Source organism: Glossina fuscipes, unplaced genomic scaffold (assembly GCF_014805625.2).
Source record: "Glossina fuscipes isolate IAEA_lab_2018 unplaced genomic scaffold, Yale_Gfus_2 113, whole genome shotgun sequence".
Classification (NCBI taxonomy): domain Eukaryota; kingdom Metazoa; phylum Arthropoda; class Insecta; order Diptera; family Glossinidae; genus Glossina; species Glossina fuscipes.
This window is the reverse complement of record NW_023998456.1, coordinates 607,093-621,821: the sequence shown is the minus strand read 5'-3', so window position 1 is coordinate 621,821 and position 14,729 is coordinate 607,093. Positions and strand designations below refer to the sequence as shown.

Below are 14,729 nucleotides of genomic sequence, written 5' to 3'. Positions count from 1 at the left end.
TTTTTTTTTATATTTAGCAATCAAAGTCCTCCCAATAGTAGTCGTTTTTCCAAACGCTCGTCTATTGATAGTGGCATTAATATGGATATACGTAGTAAACCTGTCAAATCCTATAAAGAATTCAACCGTTTGCATAGGTAGATTACAAAACTATTAATTCAAATGTGTTATATACGATTGTTTTTATTTAGCTTTGATTCTCATCATCATGACACTTTTAATAGCATGACGCTCGATTCACCTTTGGACACTTTAGCAGCCTCGAATACCACTGGAACTTTATTATCGCCATTAAGGAAAATGGACTTTGCTTTATGTAAGTTTTAATTGCATTCTATCGATTACGCGACCAGCATCATGAGGCATCTCTGAGTTTTCTATTTTTTTTTTTTTGTTTTTTTTTGTTTTTTTTTTTTTTTTTTGTTTTTTATTATTTTAATTTAAATGAAACTTTACAATTTTTATAATCACTTGTTGTAATCATCACGAATTAGGCGAAGTGTCGACAGGTGATGCAAGTCCTTCACGCAAGAAAGATAACGATAGCGAAGACAGCTCGGCGATTGATAACGACGAATGTAGTGCAGTAACAATATCAAATAGTAAAACAATTGAAGGCGTTGTAGGTCAGTTCACATCCTTAAGCAATAATTTGAACACTATTCTCGCAAATCGTCGTTTTTCATTTTATTTTATATTTCATTCTCATTAATCATCTCTCTGTCTCTCTCTAACCACATAATCACTGATATTATTTCTATATATATTTATATATAAATATATATACGTATATATATACATATAACTTTGAACATTTCTATGGCTAATTAACTCTGTGGAATATAGTCTCTTTATTATTGCTGTTGTGATTTAATGATTTAACAATTTCTTGCTCAAACGATATTGTTAGTAGTTGTTTTGTGCGAGAAATAGAAAAGCAACAAAAAAGAAAAAAAAAAAAATTGTAGACATTCTTCCAAAAAAAAAAAAGTTGCACACGCGCACACATAATACACATATCAAGATATACACACATTGATATTAACATAAATAAATATAAAATTATGTACAAAAGAAATTCATTTTCAATTGATGTTGTTTACTGTGTTGTATGGCATATGGTATATATTTTCGTGTTATTATATAAAATGAGTGTGTTTCCACCTGTACATCGACACACTTTTAGATTTGCAATTAACATATACCTAGTCAGTCACATATATATATATATACACATATACGTATACATACACATACACACACACTTTTAGCTAATTTCCATGTAAATATCAAAAAAATGTAAATAAAATTACAAATCTTTACCACTCACCACGAGCTTTTAAATGTTACATTCAAAAAATCCAAAAAAAAAGAAGGAAAAAATACTTTGGTGCCTCTGAATTTTTTTTTTTTTTTGTATATTATTGAACTCTTACATATATATACATACATATATATACAATTGTTATTAATGTTATTTTCCGTACTTATGGTTCTTTGATGTAGTAATTTGCTATATATATATATATATATATATACATATACATATCTATCTGTGTGCGTGTATGTATTTTGGTTTGGTGTTAACTATATATTTCTTGGTTAACAAATTTTCGCCAATCGCCTCCTCCCTGGATCAATGTACTTATTATGAAAAATTATTATTTCTGACATTTGCAGGGGACTCAGATGCTAAAGTTTTAACTCTCGCTGAACATATCATAGCTGCTATGCCTGAACATATAAAGGTATGTCTCCTTAGTGTTAATTTCTTACCGATATTTCGCGTGATAGTTTTATGGAAATTGTATCTTCTTCTTTTTTACTTTGACAGAATGAAGCGGATGAAATGATGATTTTAGGCAGTCCCATGACCGAGCCTTTAAATTCAGAATCATCAGGTTTAAATGATAGTTTTATGGACCCATTATTGGACTCTTTGCCTAACACTCATTTCGATAATGATTTCGCTTTCGATTTTAATGATCATAGTAGTTATCGTTATCACGATGTAAGTACACCCTGTTCCAGTTTAAGTCCGGCTAGCTCGGGACCTTTACAATCGCCAGCTAGTTATTCAATTTTGGGACATGATCCATCGGTCAGCTCACCAAGTCCTCCGCCTTCAACAAAACAATTAACAGAATTTTTACACGCCTCTAGCAGCACTCAATATCCGTTCGTAGCTGATTTTTCTAAATTAACCTTGACAGGTAAGAAAAAGTTTTAACAATAGTTAATATTAAACAAAAAATTAAAAATATATTTCCTTTTATTATCTTTAGATACCGAACAACGTGAACTATATGAGGCGGCTAAATGCATACAAAAAGCTTATCGCTCTTATAAGGGTCGTCAGAAACTAGAAGAACAAAACAAAGAACGTACAGCCGCAATTGTAATACAAAATTATTATCGCCGTTACAAGCAGTTTGCCTATTATCGGCAAATGACAAATGCTGCTCTAGTCATACAACACGGTTATCGTTCATATCGCCGCAATAAGCGATTTAAGAAATCCCTACCTACACAAAATGCATCTCCTAATAATCAATACTTGGAAGACAACAATGCAAACTCTTCACAGTGTTTATCGAGTTTTTTTGAAAGCTATAACGGCCACAACAACAGCAGCAACAACAATAAGCTTGATCTTCATCATCATTGCCCCTTCTCAACCGACACCAGATTAAATTCGCCACAAGCAAACAAATTGAACTGCTCAACAGCTATACACAATGAGACTAGTCCCTCAGGACCATTAAAGTAAGATAAATGACTGAAAAATCGGACAGAGTTGCATTTTTCTTTCTTCGTTTTGTTTTTTCTCTCCTCAGACGCACTTATTCGCAGACAACCCAAAATCAAGCTGCCAGAAAAATTCAACAATTCATGCGACAATCGCGAATAAAGTAAGTAGAGAAAAGGAATTTGACCCCTCAGAGTACATCTTGGATAATACTGCACTTTCGTATTTGACAGGTGTAGAATCTTTACTTCTTATAGGTGGTTTTAATACGTACTATTTTATACTTACCAAGAACAGGCGTTTTGTGGCAAGTGGCCGATCGCAAACATTTTCAATAGAGTTTATCCTTGGACCGAGTTTCATTACAATGTCTCAATAATTGCGGCCTGTAGGTTCAGGGTCAAAATATATGTGTGGACATCAAACGGACGGACAGATCTATTTAGAAGATGACTCTAAATTGATCAATATTCAATTTTCATATTTCAAATCCTTAGCGGCCTCGTATATGGTACATCCGCACGAACGTAATCCACCTTTGTGCGACAAGTGGCGTAGGGTGTAATTATTATCAGAAATCCCTATAAAGTACATTACTGTCGTTAAGAGGTTGTAAGAGTGAAGAGTATATTTAAGTGTTGAAACCGGTCACTGCTCATAATTGAAAGCAATTTGTGTTTTTCTTTTTTTGGATTCATATCAAGTTCGGTGTTCCGAAGGAATAATCATAATTAATCGTTTCACCATCTTATATAAAACAACGGGGTTGTTAGGTCACGCAAATCACAAGCAAAACAATGAGTTATGACTAGAAATGCCTCTGTAATGTTGTTCAGAATACCACTACAAGTTTCTTTCGATTATCATGGGATATTTAATACGGGTTCCTTTCTTTGGGGCAAAGTATTAAGATAAGGTATAGTGTTTGAGCGTGGTGTTTATTTAAGTAATTCTATGCGTCAGAATTATGAACAGACGTCTCTTAATTTTTATGCATTAATCTAATGCCTCTAATGCTCATGTGGTATTGGCATTTCGACACTTTTCCATCACTAATGCCATTCGTAACGTGTCGCTACCATTTTATTCGATTGCTTTGCCTTCGCTTGGCCTCTGGTTATTCTCGAAGCTCAAAAACTCGAAAAACCGTTCCAGAAACGTAATTTTAACTAGGCTGATGACATAAAGTCGAATCCAAAAATATCGTTTTGTTCTCTTAGTGGCGTTTAATTTGGTATCGAGCGTAGTTAAGGTGTGTTGCCTAAGAAGGGCGTAAAAAGAAAATTAGTTTGAGTAAGCTGGAGCGGATTAAATGAAAAAGTCTTACTGCTGTTTGAACCGTGAATACAATTTAGCCATATCTGTGCGTTGATAGAACGCTCAGGGTTACACTGCGTGTCTAGATAAAGCTTCAAAAATTTGTGTTGGTTGACCTTTAGACTCCTGGTCGCAAAAGGCAAGAGGCCAAACAAAAAATGCATCTTACGACCCATACTTGGTACAAGTCTCTACTACGAGTTTCAATAGCTTCAACGTCATAATCTTGATGGCGTCTATTAAATACATTTGAGTTTCGTTGGTTATCGGAACTAACTAAGCAGACCATTTTACACTTGTTTTATTTGAATACATTTTACATGGAACTTAGATTTATAAAATTTCAATGTCAATGTTCAAGGGCTTACATGTAACACAATTTAAAGGATTCAAAAGCCATGCACAGGTCCGTGCCCTAAAAAACTTATGCTATGCCTCCTCGATATACTGTTTCTTTATTGCTTCCTTTAAATTTAATATGGATGTTACTGCAAGAGAAATGTTTTTAATTAAAATATTTTTAATATAAATTTTTACTTATGAAAAATTCATGCTAGCATTTGGGACGAAAACGTAGCTACTTTGGTAAGACATTTAAAAGCTGATGCGCATATTTTAAATTGACTTAATAATAAAAAAAGGTTGAATATGTGTACACATATATATATATATATATATATATATATACTGAAGGAGATATTAATTATCTACTTTTCTTTTGTTTTTATTTTTTATGCAGACTACAGAGAGAACGAGCCGCAAGAGAGAAGCTGGTGCACCAACACAAGGCGGAATTCCCTCAAAGCTTGCAGTATCCAGAACAAGTGGTAACAATTGCTTGTCAAATCGAAAATAGATAGTGGATTGAGATTATTGCGATCCAATTATAAAAACAAAAACAATTCTTCTAGAGCTTACACAAAAAAAAAAACATTTGGTAGTCATTTTTAAACTATAAAAACATTCTATTTGTGGTGAAACAAACAATTTTACGTAAACTTTAATTTAATTGTAGATTTAAGCAACAATTCTATATTCTTCCAAAAAAGATACAAAAAAGAGAAAAAACAAAAAAAAAAAAAAATGTTTTTAATGCACTTAAATGTATTCTACTATTACACAAAGCCAAAGATCCTCTTAATTAATATTGTTTCGGGTAGTTTAAGTCAAACGAATATATATATATACTTAAGTAAATAATGGTTGAATTTTTATTACAAGAACCTTGATATTAATGAGTGAAACTTTAAACTTACAAAGAAAAAAAAAAAAGAAAAACTTTAAAACCTAACCAAATCTCAATTGATTCGATTCAATTTTTAAATGAATTAAAAAAACACTCCTCAATCTCATCATGATTAATATGTGAAAAAAAAAGAAAATCAAACTTTGAAAAAAAAATTATATATATATATATTTTTTTTTTTTTTAGCTAAAAAGTGTTTATTTATTATGCACGCAGTCCTTCTCTTCTCTCTTAGGCTAAATTATTTTAAAAAAAAAGAAGAAAATAAATACAATTAATGTTAGAAAAAAAAAGCAAAGGAAAATTTAAAAGCACTTCTATACAAAAATTTTGATTTTCTTTTCAAATCAATGAATCAAATAATTACGAATTTTCTTACGATATAAAACCATTAGACTTCATTACCAAGCCTTTTAAAATAAAACAAAAAAAAAAAAAGAAAACAAAAAAGATATAAATCATTTTACTACAACAACTAGTCTTAAGAAATGAAACATTTACTCTCTCTTATTATTCTCTCTCTCTCTCTCTAACTAATTTAATCAAATACAAAAGGACATTTTTTTTGTATATAAACTAGGAAAACCCTTTACAAAATCTTTTCAAAGAACTCTATCTGAAAAACAAAGACTTATTTTGGGTTTTTTTTTTTTTCAATTTTCTGCAAACTCAATGAAGTTATAAAAAAGCAAAAAAAAAAAAAGTGTATAGATATAAAAAAATGTAGACCTATAGCTCTCTATTAAAGAACTTATTTATTGAAGTAAAAGCAAGCCAGAAAACCATATGTATCTTATATGTCTTTATCTCCACTATGAAATTCAAAACTAATCGAATTAATTTTCCATTTCATTTTTTCTGAACTTGATACAAAAACTAAAAAAAAACTCTAATCTAATTGTAGTCGAACTGATTCTAAATCAACAAAATTTAATATCTTATTAGATGTTAAGTCAAGGCTAAAAGTGTGAAAAATATAATCTTGAATAGGCCAGCACCTAGGTCCAAGATATTTTCTAGTTAAGCTCAATTTATCAACAATCGTTTTTTTTTTTTTCAAAATCTTGCATTATTTATAAGAGAATGATTAATATAAGTAAAATTTTTTCAAAATATTTCCTCGCTTATGGACCCACACCCAGAGCTGAGCTTAATAATTGCTTTAAATTTGCGTTTATCATTCGATTTTTATATCCTTGCGATATTTATAAGTATGTTTTCACTTCATCTTGAAATGAATCGTGACTTCAAATGTATTTATTTATCAATAAGCGATATAAAGATTCTGTGTAAAAAGTCACCGGAATTGTTTCGTTGGTATTAAAGCAACGCTTTGCCTTCTGCACTTTAGTAGCAGGCATTTTGGTACTTTAATTTAATTGAAGACGCCTTCATTCAATGGGTGATTTCAATTTTTTAAAATACGACCGAGTTAGGCGAAGCTATTTTAGAAAATCATACTTTCCTCGCCGTTTCTTTTGCAAATCTATTTAATTGCATTCAAGAGGACTTAAAAACTTTAGGAAAAGTCTTGCCCATTAACCATGGAGTCTTTATCATCAAGGCAAAAGTCAAAAACTTGAAGTAAATCTGCGAGTGATTCATTTCCCTGTGGGTACCTATTAGCTTTTATATATGAATCGTCTTTTAAACTTTTGCGCGTAGCAACCAAAATGACAGTCACTTGAACAAATGCATTTGGTCTTTAGTGCTGTGTAGATAGTCAGTGTATATCAGCGAGCTTAAAGTAAAGTTTTATTAAGTATTATTTTCTTTAACAGAAAACGAAAGACAAAATGAAAGGTTAACATCAAAATGCCAATTATTATATCCATCATCGAAGGATGAGGGGATGCAACAGAGACCTTACAAAGTGTATATATAAGCAGCGAATTGTAAATCGATTTAAGTATGTCCATCTGTCTGTCCTTGTAAATATCAAGGTAAACTGGACGCAAAAATGTAGCAATCCACTCCAAATTTGGTGTATAGAACTGGGAGTGTTCGCACGTAGACTGGTAATGAAACTTAGCCAAATTGATCAAAAAATAAGACCTCAATAGAAGACGTAATCTGATACCGCCTCTGTTTCAAAAAATAAAAAAAAAATTGGTTACTTGGTTCTTGCTTATATAAACTACAAGAGATGCAAGGATACAAATTTTCATTGGTTATCTTGCAGCAATTGTGCAAAAGTGGGAAAATATCAGCCACGCCCACGCAATATTATACAATAATAAAATTTCATTCTTGTTCCGAATGTTTACAACCCTCGGAGGGGAATTTCAGGGAGCCCAGAGGGTCGTTACATCAAACGATGATGGATATAAAAGATTCGGTTTTTTTTTCATCTTGTTTTCATTACGAAAATAATCAAAAATAAAAAATTTGAATTTGGAAATGATTTGCAGAAATAAATGTGGTTTAGGATTCGTATTTGAATTATTGCTTGGAAGTTGTTTTGTAATACGAAAAAGTTTACTTCTAACGATCAATATTAATAATAATGAATATTAATAATAATAATAACTGAACCCAAGAAAAAGATTATTAAATAAATTAATAAATTAAAATAAAACTCATATAAGAAATTGTTAGTTTAGTCCGTCCACAATGTAAAGCTTTCATAAGATGAAAACTTCAAAAAGTAAAAACAAAAAAAAAAAATGGAAAAAATTATTTATAAAAAAAGTTCATAAACTATAAACAATTTTATGTTTTCACAAATTAAATATTAAAATATATATATATATATATATATTCAAAACTTTGCAAGAGTAGTGAAATTAATTTAAGTTTTATTTATGTTTATAATTTGGAAACTTCTTTAATTTAACCCGCCTTTGTTGTAATGCACAGATAATGAATTAAAAATGTGAATGTGAAAAACTATTGTAAAAAAACAAACAACAAGAAGAAGAACATTTAAGCTCAATAGAGAATTGTTAAGAAATGAAATGACAGGAATATTAAAAGAAGAATATAAATTTAATGATAATAATGATAAACGAAAAACAAAATGAGAAAATTTAAAAAAAAAAAAAAATAAAAATAAGAAAACAATAATTAAATAAATAAATAAAATGTTTGTTCAAAGGCTGTGAATAACTTATTACGTATTTGTGTAGGAGTGTATGCACGAGCATATGTTTTACGTATGTCTTTGTATGGATACAATAAATATAATAACAATTAATTCGAAATTTTGTGAATTATTTTAATACAAATTTTGATTTTTTAAATTTTGCAAACAAAATATTTGACAACTGAGAAGAAAAAAACCATAACTTGTGAAAAGGTTTTATGTAAAGATAATAAGGTATTAATTAATTTCTTTTATTTTTTTCTATTTTTCCTTTTCATCTACCACGCGGGATAGGATAGTGAAGTCCTTTCAAATGCTTGCAATTATTAGAGAGGAACAGTTGGGGCCCCATTATAACCACCTAGAACTCACAGTAAAGTTTCCCGCTTTTTCAAGTTCTTAAGTTCATGTGTTTCTAATTACAGTCCCAGACACTTGATCATGTGATCGCTGCAGAAGTTTCAAAGTGTATTTTCAAACAAAAGACCCATAACCCAAAGCAATTCGACTTGCTGATTCGTCGATTTCAAGTCCAAAAGTTTGGACTTCATGACCTCTTCATCGGATTAAATTAGAAAGTCAGCCAAACAGATGAATGGCTTCACCCATAGCCAACATAAATAAATAAATGTTATTGTTTCGTGTTAACCGATGAAGCAATTGTTTACGGGCTTATCTCTTTGGAGTAGTAATGAATACATCACAGAGTAAGTCCCCGCTCTGACATATACAAGGCGACACTGACGACACACCCATGCTAAAATTTCTTGACCCTGCGACGATTAATTCACCCTTATTGTAATGACACTGACTGATCCCTTCTTCCTTTCTAAGATAGATAACAAATATTATAACATGTGTATCCGCAAATACAGACTCCATAATCGTCTCAGTCGGCTTTTAACTTCGCTGTCACTTTGTCGATTACTGGCCGCACGGCTCTCTTTTAATTTGCCTAAACAGCCCCAGACAGCACTTTGAATCATTAATATATTGCCATCAAAAGTAAGCAAAGGCGGCAAATTGCGGAAAATAGGAAATGCACTGACTTCTGGTATCTTTAAGGTGTCAGTTATCTCAAGCGACTTCGCTTTACGAACTTTCAAAACGATTTTGTGCATCTTTTTTATGTTTTCTGGAACGATCGCCGAATTTGGGCGAGCAGAGCATTGAACATTACTGGGTTTCGTACTATTTCGTTTCAAATCGGCAAACCATCGATAAATTGTTGGTTTTCGACGAGACGAGTCGTCATAATCCGATACTCTATTGCTTTCGTTGGGTTGGGCTTCTCTTTCGGTGTATTTAAAAAGGGATATTTGTGGTATCATGGTATCATGACTAAAAAAGAAATGCTCGATATTTCTCGATAACAAGAACCGTAAGCCGACTCCCGACTTTTCCATTAGGGATTATCCAAACACCTGCCGTTTCTGAAATAATTTTGACACCTATCGTTTGAAAGCTGGTACTATTCAGAAATCGTACGAGTATTGCTATATATGCTTCAGACCAGAGACTTATTGAGTGATGTATTAGATATATCATTGCTGTTGTTTTGTCGGTGAAACAAAAACCCCGCAAACGGTGGTAGACCAAAGAAATTCGGTTTAAGTCGCATTCATTTTTTTTTTTTTTTTTAATATTATTTCGGTATTTACAAGTTATTTAGATACACACACACATACGAATGTACCATCACTACGCCATCAATATTATGTTTATGTATATACAGTACGTATATTATTATTTTTAATATTATTTTTTTTCTTTTCTTTTTATCTTATTATCGATTATTTATCTACTTCAGTACCTCAAGCCGGCTACGATGGCATTAAAAATATGAAAAACAAAAATTTTGTTTCCTTTTCAGATTTATTTATTAATTTAAGCGTATTAATAAAACAAATAAAGGAAACGAAGTGAAAAATTAGATTTTTAATAAATGTCACGAATATATATATATATTAAAATCAAAAATTCTTTTTCTCTTATGTTATAAATTATTAAAAAGTAATATTAAATATCACTAAAACTAAATTTTTTTTTAATTTTTCTTATAACTTCTTCCTAAACTAGTGAAATTAACTAAAACAAAAAAGGAAAAAAAAAAAACAAATATAAATTAAAAATATTTTAACAGCTTTAATGTCAAACAAAATCCTATATATATAAAAAAAAAACCAAAAAATAATAATAATTTTTAGCTTAGTTATTATTAGATTAGATTTTATTTTATACAAAATCCATAGTTGCTTCTACTACTCTAATATTAATGATATTACTACTCGACTATTGACATACCACTACTTACGAAATTTTTGCTATTTATCTTATTGACTTAATTATATTAAAAGTTATTAAATAATTAATAAAATTATGTTCGCCTTCACGCGAATCTTGAATAACCACCACTTCAAACGGACAAGTAACAGAAACAGCATTCCTTTGTCGAATAAGGCTTAACTGTTAATTGTTAACTGATTGAGATTGCTTTGGATATTCAATAATTCAATATTTGCTATAAAGTCCAAAATTACCAATGTTCGTTTGTTTAAAGACTTCTTTCAAATTTGTTTTCAAAGTTGTTTTACCAATGGATTACTTGCTCCTGTTCTAAACCAATTACACACGGTGTTTGCTTCTAGCTTGCTTTTCATACCCATCACCGAAGAATATTCATCGTTTTGTGAAAACGCTTGCAACACCCAGAAGAAAGCTTCAAATATCCCATAAGGTATACATAATACGGGTCTACCGGAAAGTTTCGTTCCTTCCGGTTACAACACGTTCCATCAAATATGCGCATATTCACTTGACGCCTATTTCGCTCTCTCTTTCTCTCACTGAATGTATACTGTATATTGTCCCAGCACTATGTGAGATGCGATCGTGCAGTAAAGGCCACTGTCTATTGTACGAATTCTGACAAAGAGCAAATGCTACAGAAGCGTGTAGAAATTCTTTTACAATGTTTAGGACAGGTACAGGATCTAACAGAACAGAATAGAAGACGGTTCAAAAAACTTCAAACATGTGATTTCGACCTTTCCGATAAACCACGTTCTGGTTTTTTGCAACGACGCTACTTTCAAGATCGTGTTAAAGCAAAATCATTTTTTGACAACGTCGGAGATTTCGGAAAGACTTGATTCAGCTCAAGATAGCCTTCCGGACCATATTCGGAAACCATGATTCGACGGCCCGAACTTTCTGATAGATATAATAAAACAATTTGTTTGCTTCAGTTGAATGTAGGTCTTACGGCATTCCTTTCTGTTCTTTGCAAGTGTATAAATTTGAAATTTGACCCAACAGCTCGGATGAAGCGACGATTTTTTGCTCGTTACTCATACACTTCCATTTTTATTCTACGAAAATAGAACAAATCAGCAAGGATCCAATCAAAGGATCATCCAATGTTATGGAGTATGGAGATTTAGATTTTTTTTTTTTTTTCTTATTTGGTCCTTTTGTTTTAGAGCAATCGGTGATGGGTGTAAAAGATTCGGTCACTGCCGAATATAATTTTATTAATTCTCAGAGTTCTTATAATCAGTTAACAAAAAATGGACAAAGGCAGACTATCGCGCTCGACACAGAAGTGGAACTGCTATCCGCTAGCAGTGTATTCGAAAATCATTCCACAAGAAAGTAAAGGAGAACAAGCGACTTAGTTCTTAAAATCTTTTAGGCAGAAATTCCAGATTATAGAAGGATTTCTCCTTTGGTTTAAAAATGAATAAATAAATAAATAAAAATTTGGATAAAACGCCTGCGTAACCGATTTCTCACATAGATGGCTGGGCTTTACGCTTATTTTCTAATTTAGGGTCGGCTGCTGGCTGTCAACGTCGAACACGCATTCGATTCAACCATCTTGAACGATAGTGCATTCGATGCCGACAGCCATAAATCGGTCTTTGATCGGACGTCTAAATTACCGCTAAGTCAAATATCAACTTCTATTGGAAATTTGTACGTCTGTCCAATTTCCAATCATTCTCACGACTGTTATGGCTAAAAAATCTCAAGCCTTCACCCTAATCAGCAATGTCTTTATTTTGCCAGTTTTCTGAGTCCTATTTCGGCTCGTGTCCTTGAGTGGTGGATATAAGGAAAATATATTTTGATTATTAAATATTTAAAGTTTTGCTTTGTTTTCTTTTTTTTTTCTTACTTTACACATCAATAATTATCCATTGGACAGCTCGCACCTATACTTGTATAGATATGAAATTTCTTCATTTGTTATTAAAATTTTTTTTCTTTTTGATGTAACAAAATAGGTTAATTTACGTTAACATAAATACATATAATGATATTATGAAATAATTTATAAGAAAAATTCGGGTTCGCAACCGTCGGGATTGACCTTTTAATGGAAATACCTCAATTCAAGGGTTAATATAAACTTCTGCATTGCTTGCAATAGCAAATGGAAAAATCTTTCATTATCATTTTCTTAAAATTTCAATAACAATGTTCCAAATGTTACGGTTGCTTCAACTATACTAAATGACTTGTTTTATTTATTGATGACACCCTACAGCGCTTGCGGCGCAGGAGTATATCAGGTTTGTGCGGATGTATGCAACATCCATATAGGCCGATCGTTTTTCGGAATCACTTTCTGAATCGATCTAAGCTTGTCAGTCCATCTGTCCGCCTTGTTTTCCTTTATTCAACCTACAAGCGGTAATTTTTGGGATATTTCATAGAAAATTGGTTCACCAGTGAGTTTCGGCTCAAACGCGAACTCTTCAATCGCATTAGTCGGGTCGGACCATTTTTTCTATCAATTGCGCTTATTTTAAAAAGTCGTTATATGGATAGGTGTAGGTTGGTGTATGGTAGGCTGATAGGGCGGTATTTAATGGGGATAAAGTGACCCACTGTAGTGTTACTAACGACGGAACATCATGTTTATAGTAACCCTTTTTTGATAGGTCAGATAAATAATTGTAGGTAACATTTATATTACTACGAGTGTAGTTGCACATACATTATCACCTATACGACTTCTCCTGCACTAAAGGCGCTAAATTTCATAGTTTGTAAGGAAAGGTTTGGATAACAAACGATAAAAAGACCAAAAGACGGATAGACACGGCTAAGCTTTACAATTTCGAGTTTGTCCAGACTCTGTGTAGACATCCTTTGTGGAACACATAAGAAAAAAATCGTTCTAGCAATGGGAAAATGCAAGTATTAGAAGCGTAATAAAAACTCCGTTTTGTTACCATAAGTTTGCTCGAAGGAAACAACCCTAAGTCTAATAATGGAAAGACAGTTGAACAAGTGTAGATCGATGCAGAAAATGATTCGCGGGCGATCGGTATAATAAAAATTAGGCCCATCTCAAGTCGTTTTTTTGTATTCCATACACCCACACAAACTGGCACCACAAATGATCTAAGCTATAATGAAAGAGAGGAGGCATGATGTCAGCTAGTGGGTCGCCTTTAAACAAAGTATTGTCTGATGTACTCGCCCAAGCGTCCAGTCAATGCAGCTTAACGATTCCTATGAATCCCACTACCTGATGTAGATCTGAACACCTGTTGAGGAGGGAGTTAATAATTGTGTGCTAAACGCGTGGTGGTGTTTGTTTTTGTAAATGGCTCAAGATGCTATAGAACGTTTTAGGTCTCAGCTAGTTTCGACCTTTAATCGAAAATTTACGAGTTAATAATTGAAGCAATTACGGAATTGGAAATAATTTTTGGAAAATTATTTTTAAGATATCGAACGGAAAGATTTTAATTGCTATTGCTTTCTCAACATCGATTTATAATTATGAAGAGAGAAAATAAAAAAACAAAACTCAAGAACTTAAATATATATATATATATATATATAATGCGAATGAAAAAAATCAATTATACATATATGATGAAAAAACAAAAAAGAAAAACAAATATTGCTAATAAGCCAACTATGTTATGAAATGGCAACAACAAGAGCAACAAAAGATCTTGCTATTATAATATATAAAATTTTCGAAACTATAATAAATTTAATTTAAAAAAAAAATGTATCAAAAAATTATAAACCAAAATCTCTACTAGATTTCTGTAAATTTCTGTAACTACATTAAATTTAAATAAAGTTTTATTATTATTCGCTTCATGTGTTTGTTGTATTTAATAAAAGGAACAAAGAAAAAAGTTTATTAAGAAAGTGGCTGCCTATCGTTAGGCGCGAAAATTTTACATTGTCACTTTTTGCAAGTTTAGATTTAACACATTTGAGGAGACAGTCTCTCGCTCTCTCTCTCTTAACAGATTCGATGCATTGCCATTTATTGAACGCAACTCTGTGCTCTCTCT

At 31.7% G+C, this 14,729-nt stretch overlaps 1 protein-coding gene across 1 annotated transcript in view; it reads left to right on the top strand.

Moving 5' to 3' along the window:
• Positions 1-4,997, top strand: part of LOC119639810 — a 92,323-nt gene extending 87,326 nt beyond the window's left edge. The window contains exons 17-24 of the mRNA XM_038037485.1: positions 18-137; positions 192-316; positions 495-626; positions 1,681-1,748; positions 1,835-2,213; positions 2,286-2,766; positions 2,838-2,912; positions 4,806-4,997. Coding sequence (XP_037893413.1) covers positions 18-137; positions 192-316; positions 495-626; positions 1,681-1,748; positions 1,835-2,213; positions 2,286-2,766; positions 2,838-2,912; positions 4,806-4,926 — 1,501 coding nt within the window. The 3' untranslated portion in view covers positions 4,927-4,997. The remainder of the gene's footprint in view (positions 1-17; positions 138-191; positions 317-494; positions 627-1,680; positions 1,749-1,834; positions 2,214-2,285; positions 2,767-2,837; positions 2,913-4,805) is intronic.
• Positions 4,998-14,729: the final 9,732 nt, after the last annotated feature.